Source organism: Macaca mulatta, chromosome 1 (genome assembly GCF_049350105.2).
Source record: "Macaca mulatta isolate MMU2019108-1 chromosome 1, T2T-MMU8v2.0, whole genome shotgun sequence".
Lineage (NCBI taxonomy): Eukaryota > Metazoa > Chordata > Mammalia > Primates > Cercopithecidae > Macaca > Macaca mulatta.
Window position 1 is genome coordinate 177102809 of NC_133406.1, and position 13802 is coordinate 177116610.

General features: G+C 34.7%; 1 protein-coding gene across 7 annotated transcripts in view; it reads right to left on the bottom strand.

The window, feature by feature from the left end:
* Window positions 1-706: 706 nt before the first annotated feature.
* Window positions 707-13802, bottom strand: part of EFCAB7 (EF-hand calcium binding domain 7) — a 46056-nt gene continuing 32960 nt past the window's right edge. For 6 of the 7 annotated variants that reach the window (XM_028829672.2, XM_028829598.2, XM_077940699.1 and 3 more), the window contains 4 exons: window positions 10142-10290; window positions 4809-5018; window positions 2245-2352; window positions 707-963 (listed from right to left, as the gene is read on the bottom strand). In XM_028829672.2, coding sequence (XP_028685505.1) covers window positions 889-963; window positions 2245-2352; window positions 4809-5018; window positions 10142-10290 — 542 coding nt within the window. In that variant the 3' untranslated portion in view covers window positions 707-888. 7 annotated transcript variants of the gene reach the window in all.

Below are 13802 nucleotides of genomic sequence, written 5' to 3' on the forward strand. Positions count from 1 at the left end.
AACCCAAATGACATCTAAACTACGTGCTAATATGTACTGGGTACAAAAATAATATACTGCCATAATGGTATTGATATTTCAAAAGCTGAAATTTACTGGCACGTATTCTGTTACTGATATTGTCATACAGTTATGAACTGTTTAATATAATTGTTCATACCCTGTACTACTTTATTAAATGTAACATAAATTTAATTCCTATTATTTCATAATATATTTAATTAAAAGCAATCCACAAATAAATTCATTAAAGTTTACTATTAGAACAAAATATTCCTACTATTGTCATTAGATTTTGGCTTCTTTACATAAAAATAAATTTTTCCAAATTTTGCTTTAATTTCTTTTGTGTGATAGGAAAACTAAATGGCTACTTTGTATTTACCTTTTATTTATTTATCCTTTTTAGAGACATGCTTGAGTGCAGTGGTATGACAATAGCTCACTGCAGACTCAAACTCTTGGACTCAAGTAATCCTCCTGCCTCAGCCTCATAAAGTGCTGGTATTACAGGCATCAGCCACCACACCTGGCCAGTTTTTGTTTTGTTTTGTTTTGTTTTTAAGAGTACAAAAACCTAAAGTATAGAGGATTTTGCCGAATGTGTTCAATACTACTTTAAAAAATCTTACCTGTAATTTTATTGACTTAACTATTCAAAAATAAAATGTGCTTAGATTTCCTACTAAATAAGAACACTACACAATGAAAGCATTATGTATATTTTAATAATAAGGTACATAGCATTGACATAAAATGAAAATGCATATAAATTGAATAGATTATTATTTAGGTACATCAGTTAAATTAAGTAGCATTTAGTTGTTTAATAAATAACAGGCTAAATCTGAAATAATTCTTAGTTTGGTAAGTTCTAAGTATAATTATTTAAGAAATAAGAGAATATATACAATAATATATCCATTCTTGTCGTTCATTCAGAGGCATTACATGTTGACAAACCTGCATATAAAAATAGAAAGCTTTTATTCTTTTTATATATTGTTATTTTTGGCTAATTTTTAAATAGGACAACGTTTCTAGGCCTTGTATGAGAATATCCCTGTACAGATAAAATTCTACAACATTTGTCCTTAGCAGAGACTAGCAATCTATGATCTGAGGTCTAACAGGATAATCCAGTCTAAATTCTACCCTAATATAGTAGCTGTCAGTTGGTGTGTGTGAATGTGGGTAGAGTGGTAGAAAGAGGAGAAAATATCCTTTCCTTGCTAAGCCTAGAGCATTTTCTAAAATCTTAATTGGAGAAACAGAAAAGATAATCTCTTTATCCTGTTCCAGAATATTTTAGGATTTAATGGACAGTATGGAAATAGAAAGGGTAAGAATAGGAAGCTTTTTCCTTTCTCCCTTCACTTGCCCAGTAGGTAGCTCTATTGATCTGTCCCTGCCTTTGAACTCCTGGCTAAATCAGAAACCCAGAGTTCTGCTAACACTGGAACTATAGCTGTTTTCTAGCTCTTGACTTACTTACTTATCTAAAACTCAGAGGCATTTTCCTTCTCAGGATACTTTAGAAAATCTTAATAATGCAGATAAAAAGCATTTTGGGTTATCAAAATTCTTATTAATACTTTACATTTCTATATGATGTAAAAAACTACTTTCATGTACATCATTTTAATCTTTACATTAACTTTGTGAAGTACATAAAACTAGTGACATCTTTTTTTTTTTTTTGAGACGGAGTCTTACTCTTGTCGCCCAGGCTGGAGTGCGATGGCGTGATCTCGGCTCACTGCAACCTCCATCTCCCAGGTTCAAGCGATTCTCCTGCCTCAGCCTCCTGAGTAGCTGGGATTACAGGCGTCTGCCACCACGCCTGGCTAATTTTTGTATTTTTGTAGAGACGGGGTTTCACCATGTTGGCCAGGCTGGTCACGAACTCCTGACCTCAGGTGATCCAGCCGCCTCGGCCTCCCAAAGTGCTGGGATTACAGGCGTGAGCCACTGCGTCCAGCCTAGTGATATTATCTTAATTTTACATTTAAAGAGACTGGAACATAGAAGTAAATGAACTTCCCATAGTCACTCAAACAAACAGTGACAGAACTGGATTAGAACCAAAGTCTCCTGTCTCTGAGTATAGAATGATACTGATACAAATATACTTAAAATAATTTTCCACTCCATTTTGTATCTACATGTTTACTCATAGCATTAATAGGAAATTTTTTTCAAAGACATAAAACAAAAGGCTTTATTTAGAAAATAATACATTACCATTGTAGATTTGGGTCCCACTTCTACCGCAAATATGTTGAGTCCTCTGTTGTTTACACAGTTTTTACTTAGCTCATTGTTGATGTGAATAATCACTTTCTCATCTGACTATAAAAAAAAAAAGTTTCATAAGTTGCTAGTCCTTTCTTTAATTACAAATATAAGCCTCAGAATAAACCCTGAAATTCTGTTTTAACATCATATAGTGCACTACAAATTTATACAATTTGGCTGCTGCTTTCAACTTTGTTTCTGTTACTTTTTCTCATTTTCTTTCCAATTTGTCACCATTTATATAAACTTTTTCTTTTAAATGTGACTTAAATTTACTCACCTGTTAATCTTCATTCCCAGGGTATTATGGATACTAGGGTCACATTATTTCATCCTTGACTTAGGATAGCAATAGTCTGTTTCTTTTGTTGTTATCTCTAGTTTTTTCAACTTCCATTCATTTTAATACTACCTTCCAACTAATGTGTCTAAAACATCTTTTTACTCCTTCATTCACAATATATAAATATATTTATTATCAACTTTGTATCGGGCATTGTTTTAGAGTCTAGGTGCACTGAGATAAAAGATAGAATTACTGACTCCTAGCTCACACCCTAGGGGAGACAGACAAATAAAATGACAATTACAGAACACTGCTGAGTCTTGTAATAGAGGTATTTAGAAGGATCTATAGAAACACAGAAGATGAACATTAGCTTGGACTGGGGTTTCAAGGAAGACTTTTTGGAAGAAGTGACAACTGAGATAATAGACAATGGCCTCTAGGATGGACAGGGAACAAGGGAAAGCAGAATGACGCTGATAAATGGGAAATATGCAGGAATCAAACTATTCCCCTAGTAAGAATCTGCGATCATACCCTAATGACTACTAAGGGGGTAGTATAATGTTAGACTATCTGAATTTATTTCTCAAGTCTTCTACTACTTAGCTGTGTAATCATTTGCCAGTTATTTAACTGCTCTGTGCTTCAGTTTCCTGTTTGTAAAATGAAAATAGCACTTATCTCATAGGGTTGTTGTGAGAAGTAAATGCCTGGCACACAATAAGGTGTAAAATGTTAGCATTATTATCACATTTTGGTGAAGAGAGTTGAATTTTCCTTGAGGAAAACAGAGGCAGAGAATTGAGAACTGATAGTTGATAGCAGAACAGAGGAGTTGGGGTAAGGTAGTGTGACTCCCTTCACCTTTTTAACCCTAATAAAATATAGAGGACAGAAAGGGAACCATGATGGATTCTAGGAATCACCCTCTGAGGCACGATTGGTCCATTTGAAAACTGCAATCTACTAGGTGGGGACCCAAGCTTAGTTAATCAAGTCTAAACTCCTCTATCTCGTTTTCAAGATAACATATATAATTTGGATCCATTCTGTATGTTATTTACCTCCTAATCCTCCTTCAAATAAAGCTGTCCATTTCTGCAAAGCAGATATTCTCACTCTTTCCTTTATACTTCATATATACCCTTCCCCTTGTTTCTCCTTACACTGTTTCCCCTGCTTCTAAAGGCTGTCTGTCTGCATATCTAAATCCTAGTCTCCTTCAATGCTCGAATCCCATATCACAGTTCCCTTCCCCCTCATAACAAATCCTTCCCCAACTTCTATGGTTCAAATTAACAACTACAAGAGAAACAGAATGAAACTCCTGTCACACACACAAACAGTATTACATTATGTAACGTTTAATTATTCTCTGATGTCTTTCGAGAGTATTAATTTTGTCTTTCCAATTATAGGCCATAAACTCCTTGAACACAGAGATCAAGTTTTACATTTTCTGGTGGCTCCTACTGTGACTAAAATAGTTACATAATATATTCTCAGGTTGACTAAAAATGCCACCAAATTTTAAGTATTTTAAGAAATTTATGGCAGGCATAAAAATATGGCTCACCTAGGACCTAAAAGAAATAAGTCAACAGTACTGAGCACCTAGCCATCTTATATAAAGTTTTATGAAAATTTATAATTTCTAGAGAACTGGATATTTCTGACTAAGAATTTATGCTCTTATTCTCTTGACCTGTAATATCAATAGTATTAATAGCAGGGAAGAGAGCCAAAGGTAGAAATAATCAGCTTGATGAAAGTAGGTATTGGACAGTAGAATACATTTAGTTAGATTAAATAATGATAATCTATAGGATCTCTGCAATGTTAGTGTAAAAAGCTGGGTTGAAATTTTTTTCTTTGTTTATAATATTTCTTTAAAACATGATATTATTTAAATAGTTATGTATATGTAAAAATGTTTAGAAACAAACTAAATAAAATACTTTGTATCCAGATTGTGCTCTATTCGCATTGATACCCAAATGTTTAATTTTCCTAATATTTTAAGAGAAAAAAATTAGAAACCTTTAAAAACCATATAAAAATTATCACTCCCAGTTTGAGTTAGAAACCTGACAAGAAAAATTAATTATACATTATATACATTATAAATGTGATGGGATACTTAATTACCATGTAGGAACAGAGCAAGGAATTATTAGTAAGCTTTATAGCAAAATGAGGAAAACCACCTCATAATTGATACCTTGTTTTCAATAACTGACGTTATCCAGGTGTCACAACTGTAAGTATGCACGATTATATTTTCATAGCCATCCATTACTTTGGCATCACCCTTGCTAAGAACAGATTTACAAATGGCCTTCTCAAGTTGTCCACTACATGCCTCCATATGGACAGCTTTAATTTTTGGCTTGCATTTTTCTGCATAGATATCAATGACAAATGGACATGCCTGATAGGAAAAAAAAAAATCTTGTTTTAGCCTTTTGATAGAATTTTAAATAAATTATTAATATGTTACCATATAAGAAGATATGCTACACCTTCCAGCTTGTCCTTCTAATATACTTTTAGAGGAAAATTTTAGTACTATGAATTGAGTAATAAGCAAGCATGAAATCCTGACTTTTTAATAGAATATTAACTGATAATGTCCATAGAAAAGAAAAGAATAACCTCTAGCAAACCAGTAATACATTACCTTCTTTAAGCCATAATACCATCTCTCCATTTGGTTCAATGCTAACAAATACCATGTTATTTAATTATCTTTTCTAAGGTGAGGGCTACAGAAAGAATTCATCAAACGGTTCTAAAGAAATTATTACATTTACAATCGAAGCTTACTGCATGGACACAGAGCACTGACTAAAGTTTAATCTAAAAACACCTTTAAAATATGAGACCTAAAAATATTTTCTGCATTCGGAATGAAATTTTTCTAACATCTACCTTAGTCTTTTTACCACAGCCTACAATGTGGTAAAAAGCCAATGTCATAAAGAGCCTTTGCCTCTCCATCCAACCTGGTCTCCTGTGTCTCTATGCATCAGCTACCCTGATCTTTCAGATCCTAGAGCAAATGAAGCCCTTCATACATAGTGTTCTCTCCACTTGGAAGATTATCCTCATGCATTTTCACATGGGTACCTTGTCCTCCCACTTCAGGTTAAAGCTTAAGTGCCACCTCCGCAGAGGGATCTGCTCTGGCCACTTCAATCTCCCTCACTCCCCCACTGTTTTCTGTTCTCTACTTCAGCCTTTGAGCTGTTTCAGAACACCTTGGAAATTTTTTTTTTTTTTGAGATGAAGTTTTGTTCTTGTCGCCCAGGCTGCAGTGCAGTGGTGTGGTCCTGGCTCACTGCAACTTCTGCCTCCTGGGTTCAAGTGATTCTCCTGCCTCAGCCTCCCAAGTAGCTGGGATTACAGGTGCCCGCCACCACATCCGGCTGATTTTTGTATTTTTAGTAGAGACAAGGTTTCACCATGTTGGCCAGGCTGGTCTTGAACTCCTGACCTCAGGTGATCCACCTGCCTCGGCCTCCCAAAGTGCTGGGATGACAGGCGTGAGCCACTGCGCCTGGCCGATATAATTTTAATTAATTAATCATTCTCCGTGGCATATAAATTTCATAAGGGCAGGACCTTTGACTATTTTATTCATCTTTGTATCCTCAGTGCCTCTTTCCTGCAGTTATCACATAGTAGGTATTCAATAAGTATTTGTTGAATAACTGAATAAATTCACAAATTGGTGGTCATCTTTTAAGGAAATAAAAGAAAGAAGTCTGAAGTTAATTTTAGTAGACCATAAACAGAAATTTTTGTCTTTAAAAATATTTTAATCAACTTCAACCTTTGGCAATAATAAATTTGCCTTTTTAAGAGAAATAGTAGAATGAAAAATCATTGCACTAAAAAGAAGGCCTGGGTTGATTTTTCATACACATCACCTCTGTAAAAATTTTTAAAGATTATTTACAATAATTATGAGTATGACATTTTTAAAGGTTTATTTGTTCAGTACTAGTAAATTCTGGTAATATAAGTCATGGCTATCAGTTTTATTCAACCAAAGAGGATCAATATTTGAATATTCACTGAAAGTAAAACATCTTAAAAGGTCCATGTTAAAACATATTCTCTAATTTTTTTTCTTTTTTTTTTTTACACTTTTAAGTTCAGGGGTACATGTGCAGATTTGTTACACAGGTAAACATGTGTCATAGGAGTTTGTTGTACAGATTATTTCATCACCCAGGTATTAAGCCTAGTACCCATTCGTTATTTTTCCTGATCCTCTCCCTCCTTGTACTCTTCACCCTCTGATAGGCCCTAGTGTGCGTTGTTCCCCTGTATGTGTCCATGTGTTCTCATTATTTAGCTCCCACTTATAAATGAGAACATGTCGCATTTGGTTTTCAGTTCCTGCATTAGTCTAAGAATAATGGCTTCCAGCTCCATCCATGTCCCCGCAAAGGACATGACCTCATTCTTTTTTATGGCTGCATAGTATCCCATGGTGTATATTTACCACATTTTCTTTATCCTGTTTTCCACTGATGGGCATTTAGGTTAATTCCATGTCTTTGCTATTGCGAATAGTGCTGCAATGAACATACATGTGTATGTGTCTTTATAAAACAATTTACATTCCTTTAGGTGTATATCCAGTAATAGGATTGCTGGGTTAAATATTTGTCTTTAGGTCTTTGAGGAATCACCACACTGTCTTCCACAATGGTTGAACTCATGTACACTCGCACCAACAGTGTATAAGCATTCCTTTTTCTCCACAATCTCACCAGCACCTTTTGTTTTTTGACTTTTTCATAATGGCCATTCGGACTGGTGTGAAATGGTATTTCACTGTGGTTTTGATTTGCATTTCTCTAATGATCAGTGATGTCGAACTTTTTTCATATGATTGTTGGCTGCATGTATATCTTCATTTGAAGTGTCTGTTCATTTGCTCACTTTTTAATGGAATTTTTTTTCTTGTAAATTTGTTGAAGTTCTTTATAGATATTGGATATTAGACCTTTGTCAGATGCATAGTTTGCAAAAATTTTCTTTTTTTTTTTTTTTTTTTTTTTTTTTTGAGACGGAGTCTCGCTCTGTCGCCCAGGCTGGAGTGCAGTGGCGCGATCTCGGCTCACTCCAAGCTCCGCCTCCCGGGTTCATGCCATTCTCCTGCCTCAGCCTCCTGAGTAGCTGGGACTACAGGCGCCCGCCACCGCGCCCGGCTAATTTTTTGTATTTTTAGTAGAGACGAGGTTTCACCGTGGTCTCGATCTCCTGACCTTGTGATCTGCCCGCCTCGGCCTCCCAAAGTGCTGGGATTACAGGCGTGAGCCACCGCGCCCGGCTCAAAAATTTTCTCCCATTCTGTAGGTTGTCTATTTACTCTGTTGATAGTTTCTTTTGCTGCACAGCTCTTTAATTTAATTAGATCCCATTTGTCAATTTTTGCTTTTGTTGCAATTGCTTATGGCATCTTCACCATGAAATCTTTCCCCATGGCTATGTCTTGAATGGTATTGCCTAGGTTGTCTCCCAGAGTTTTTACACTTTTGGGTTTTACATTTCAGTCTTTAATCCATCTTGAGTTAACTTTTGTATATGGTGTAAGAAAAGGGTCCAGTTTCTATCTTCTGCATATGGCTAGCCAGTTATCTCAGCACCATTTATTGAACAGAGAATCCTTTCCCCATTGTTTGTTTTTGTCAGGTTTGTCAAAGATCAAACAGGTGTAGGTGTGCAGTCTTATTTCTGAATGTTCTATTCTGTTCCATTGGTCTATATGTTTGTTCTTGTACCAGTTTTGGTTACTGTAGCCCTGTAGTACTGTAGCCCTGTAGTATGCTGTTTTGGTTACTGTAGCCCTGTAGTATAGTTTGAAATTAGGTAGTGTGATGCCTCCAGCTTTGTTCTTTTTGCTTAGGATTGCCTTGGCTATTCAGGCTCTTTTTTGGTTCCATATGAATTTTAAAAATTTTTTTCTAGTTCTGTAAAGAATGCCAATGGTAGTTTCGTGGGAATATCATTGAATCTATAAATTGCTTTGGGCAGTATGGCCATTTTAATGATATTGATTCTTCCTATCTATGAGCATCGAATATTTTTCCATTTGTTTGTGTCATCTCTGATTTCTTTGAGTAGTAGTTTGTAGTTCTCCTTGTAGAGATTGCTGGCCCCCCTTGTTCACTGTACTCCTAGGTGTTTTATTCTTTTTGTGGCAATTGCGAATGGGAGTTCTTTCGTGATTTGGCTCTCAACTTGACTATTGTGGGTATATAGGAATACTAGTGATTTTTGCACATTCTAAAATTTTTAAATTAAAATCTTATCACCTCTAAAAGAGTTGCCCTATAGTTTTATTATTTTTTCTTTTCATGGGCTTGGTGTTTTATTTACTTATTTTCTTTATCCTACTAACTTAATATAGGAAGCAAACAACAAGCAAGAAAACTATTAACTGTAAATTATTCATTGTAAAACTATTAACAATATATGTGATAAGGAAGATGGGGAAGACTGTAATAATAAAACCTAGATTATGGGATGCTACTTAAATTTAGCACAATATTTAGCTCTCAACTACCTGTTAACCCATACGAAAGGGAAATAGAAAGTCATGTAGTGCTTAAACTTTAAAAAAGAAAGTAAATTCTCCCAGTTCTGAATCTAGAAAGAAATTAATATCATGAAATTCTATTTTAAAAAGGAAAACAGAAAAACAAAAAGGGGGCAAAACTAAACATGTAAGTTTTACCTATCAAATTCAGTAAAAGAGCAACTATTCAGTTACAGTGATAAAGAGGCAATGCCCTTATAAAGAAGTTATATTGCTCTTTAACAGAGGATCTTCATAGGCTGATACAGTGAATGTGTAATCTGTAATTCTACAGCCTAAATTAGAGAATTTAATAAGAAAAAATAAAGAAATAAGTAATAAGAATTTAATGAGAAACAATAAAGAAATTTAGTAAGAAAAAAGGTTTTAAATCTGTTCAACTGATCAGGAACAGTTATTATGTGTCCTATTCAACTTCTATACCTATCATGTTAATGATAATAATGATGATGATAGCTGATACATACACAGTGCTTTGTATGAGCCAGCCACTGTTCCAAGTATTTTACAAATATTAACCCCAAAAGTACCCTTTATAAAAGGTCAGAAATCCAAGGTGTAATACAGATAAATTCTCCTTATTCTAAGAGAGACTTTACACTGTTAAGACAAATTGTTTCCCTATATAAATGAGACTTTAGTAACTCAAATTGCCTTTTCCAATTTTAATTTTTTTAATATCAAATTTTTTTCTTGCATATTATGTGTTTAAACTCTTTTGTCTTTGAATTATTTTAATGTTGGCAGTAACTAAATTTCAGGTGAGAACAAGAACTTGTATAAACTAACAGAAACATGTTGTTGCACCCAGGATTCATTCATATACTAAAGTTCAAAGATGTGGGTGCCCAATTCAAAAGTTATATGTCAGGAAAACATTCATAAAGTAAAATATTATGTACACTAAACCCACTGGCAAAACTTTAAGAATACTTTACCTCTGTCAACTCCAGAGCTTTATTGTAGCCCATAGAGTGTAGAGTTACCCAAAGGTCACAAGGATCTCCCTCTCGATCATTAGCTTCCATTAGATTCAAATCCATAAATCCTTGTCTTGTTAGTTCATTCCTCTTTGTATCAAAATTATCTGTTTAAACAACGAAAAGTTTTTTCTTACATAATTTAAAAATTCATAACTTTAATAAAATGTCTATGATATATTATTATTCATAGATATTTATTTTAAAAGAGGCCTATGAATCTATGAGCAGTATAGAAGTGGAATAAAAATGGCTCAAAACATAACTCAGCATAGATACATCATAGTACACAATTTCGTTTTTCAACAAATCCTGAAATTATAAATAGTGCAAATATATTCTAAAATTAGAGGAAACTGTAATATTTCTAGATAAATTCCAATCTGCCTGCCTATTTAGAGCATACATTGTTATATAAAATGCTTCATATGTATTTGCCACTTAAAGTCAGCAGAAACTGGATGAATTTGATATAATACTCCCCAAACTACTAGGGTTTCAGAAAGAAAGATATAAATAGTGTCATATTTAAGATTACTATATGCCTGATTCCTCTAATTTTAGCTAAATTGTCCCTGAGTCTTGAAAGACAGATAGATAATGGGGAGCACTTTGGAATCCATGAATCAACCACATTTTCCCAGGTAAGTCTATGCCCATTTTAACACTATTTACGAACAAAACTAAATTTACCTAGAAGTATCTAGACATGTATAATTCCTGAATTTGTCTATAAGATGGATAATAAGTAGTTATTTATTATGGATATTTTATTAGCTATCCTACAACAGGGAAGATTTTATTTCCCAACTCCCATCTATAATATACCCAAGGGAAATGGGTACTTTTATTTGAGATAGCATCTCTTTTGTATGCATTATTGTGAGAAAGGCAGCAGAGACATAACTGTCTAAAACTGGCTGACTGATTTAATAGCTTAAAACATTTAGAAGCCGGGCGCAGTGACTCATGCCTGTAATTCCAGCATTTTGGGAGGCCGAGGCAGGTGGATCGCCTGAGCTCAGGAGTTCGAGACCAGCCTGGCCAACATGGCAAAACCCCGTCTCTACTAAAAATACAAAAAATTAAATTAGCCCAGCATGCTGGCACACACCTGTAGTCTCAGCTGCTCGGGAGGCTAAGGCAGAGAATCACTTGAGACCGGAAGGCGGAGGTTGCAGTAAGCTGAGACTGTGCCACTGTACTACAGCCTAGATGACAGAGCGAGACTCTGTCTCAAAAAAAAAAAAAAAAAAGTTTAGAGTTGAAAGTTATTCATGTTTTTTAAGGGGAAAAAAATAAATGCAGATTAAATTCAATCGTGAAGAGAAACAGTAACACAAAAATCAAGGTTAGAGCTACTATGTAGAAAAGCAAGATGAAAAAGATTATTTGATATATAATACAAATACATTAAAAAACGTATCTAGATACTGTACTATAGAGACTATCAAAAACTAATCTACCTTTTAAAACTTAAAATTCTCAATCCTCATTAATTTTTAAAAAATTTATTAACACTTGACTCTAAGACTTACTATAAAGCTACAGTAATCAAGATAGTGTGGTAATGGTGAAAGAATGATGAATACATCAATGGAACAGAATAGAGAGCCCAGAAATAGACTGACACAAATATATTCAACTGATATTTGACAAAGGAGCAAAGGCAATTCAATGGAGAAAGGATAGTCCTTTGTGTATGATATTGTAATGGTGGATACATGATGTTATATATTTGTCAAAATCCATAGACCTGTACAAGACAAGAGTGAACCCTCCAGGGGTTTGAGACCAGCCTGGGCAACATGGTGAAACTCATCTCAACAAAAAAATACAAAAATTAGCTGGGTGTGGTGGCACACACCTGTAGTCCTAGCTACTCAGGAGGCTAACGTGAGAGGATCACTTGAGCCTGGAGGCAGGGGTTGCCGTGAGTCGAGATCGTACCACTGCACTCCATCCTGGCTAACAGAGCAACTCTATCTTAAACGAACAAAAAGCGTGAACCTAATGTAAACTATGAACTTTAGTTAATAATTATGTATCAATATTCACTCATCAATTGTAACAAAGGTACCATACAAATGCAAGATGTGAATAATAGGGAAAACTTGTGGGTGAGGGTGAGGAGGAATATATGGATCTATTTCTTTTTTTTTTTTTTTTTTTGAGACAGAGTCTCACTCTGTCACCCAGGCTGGAGTGCAGTGGCATGATATCGGCTCACTACAACCTTCACCTCCCAAGCTCAAGTGATTCTCCTGCCTCAGCCTCCCAAGTAGCTGGGATTACAGGTACCTGCCACCACACTTGGATAATTTTTGTATTTTTAGTACAGGTGGGGTTTCACCATGTTGGCCAAGCTGGTCTTGAACTACTGACCTCAAGTGATCCACCCACCCCAGACTCAAAAAATCCTGGGATTACAGGCCAATGTTTTTTATTTTTTTTTTTAAGAGACAATATGTTCTGTTGTCCAGGCTGGTCTTGAAATCCTAGCCTCAAGTAATCCTCCCACCTTAGCCTTCCAGAGTGCTAGGATTATAAGCATGAGACACAGCACCCAGCCTATGTTTTTCTGTAAACCTAAAATTGCTCTAAAAATAAAGTTTATTAATAAACAAAATAAAATAAAAGCATCTTTAAGTGTAAAAAAAGTTTATTAAAATAATCTTACAGATAAACAGTACATTTTCTTATTATTCAGGGGAAACATTAAAACCTTAAAAGCTCTCATTTCTTTGCAGTATTATTGTTTGTAAAGTAAACATTCCTCCAAATCATTTTCTAAGTCAATAACTCTTGGAGACTTTTCGATAGTATGGAGTTCAAAGTTCTGGAGCCTATTTGTGAAACTTTCTTGCTGTGTAGCCTTGGTCAAGTTACTTAACCTCTAATTCTATTTCCTGATTTATAAAGTGAGAATAATAAAGTACTACTTCATAGACTTGGCGTGTAGAAGTGCATAGAGCAGCAGCTGGTACATGGTAGATGGTAAGCTCTCAAAAAATGTTAACCGTCAACTCTGCCAATTTAACTAAATTTTTAAATTAGAATTTTACTTATCACCAACTTTACCATCAGAAAGCCACAAATTCACTCTTATAGAATGTTCTCTAGTGCCAATTAAAAGATTATATCGTTAAAGTTACAAGATAATTACATCTTCCTATAGATAATACTCATGTATATTATGAATTTTATTAATCAAAGTTTAATATTATAAATCAATATACATGTATTGTTGTTGATTATATTAACTTTCAGCTAAAAGAGAAATACTGAAAGATTCCTTTATATAAATAATATACTTCTACCCTACTTGCTGTCTAGGTAAACAGACTCCCAACCTGGCTCACTTTGCCAAGCTTAGACCATTTTAAGATCCACACATTACTATCCCAGTGAAAGCATACGTGAGTTAATCTCTCTTGACTGCATTCTGGTCTCCTCACACCTCTTGTTCTGTGATCTATAGTTGGCTATGGCTTTTTGGCTTTCCCTCTGACCTTGCAGTCTTTGGCTTAAATATGCAAGTACGTCTTCTCAGACTCCTTCTAAGTGATAACTGACTTTGCCTCATTCTCAGTGATTTTCTTTGTCCACCTTGGCATTT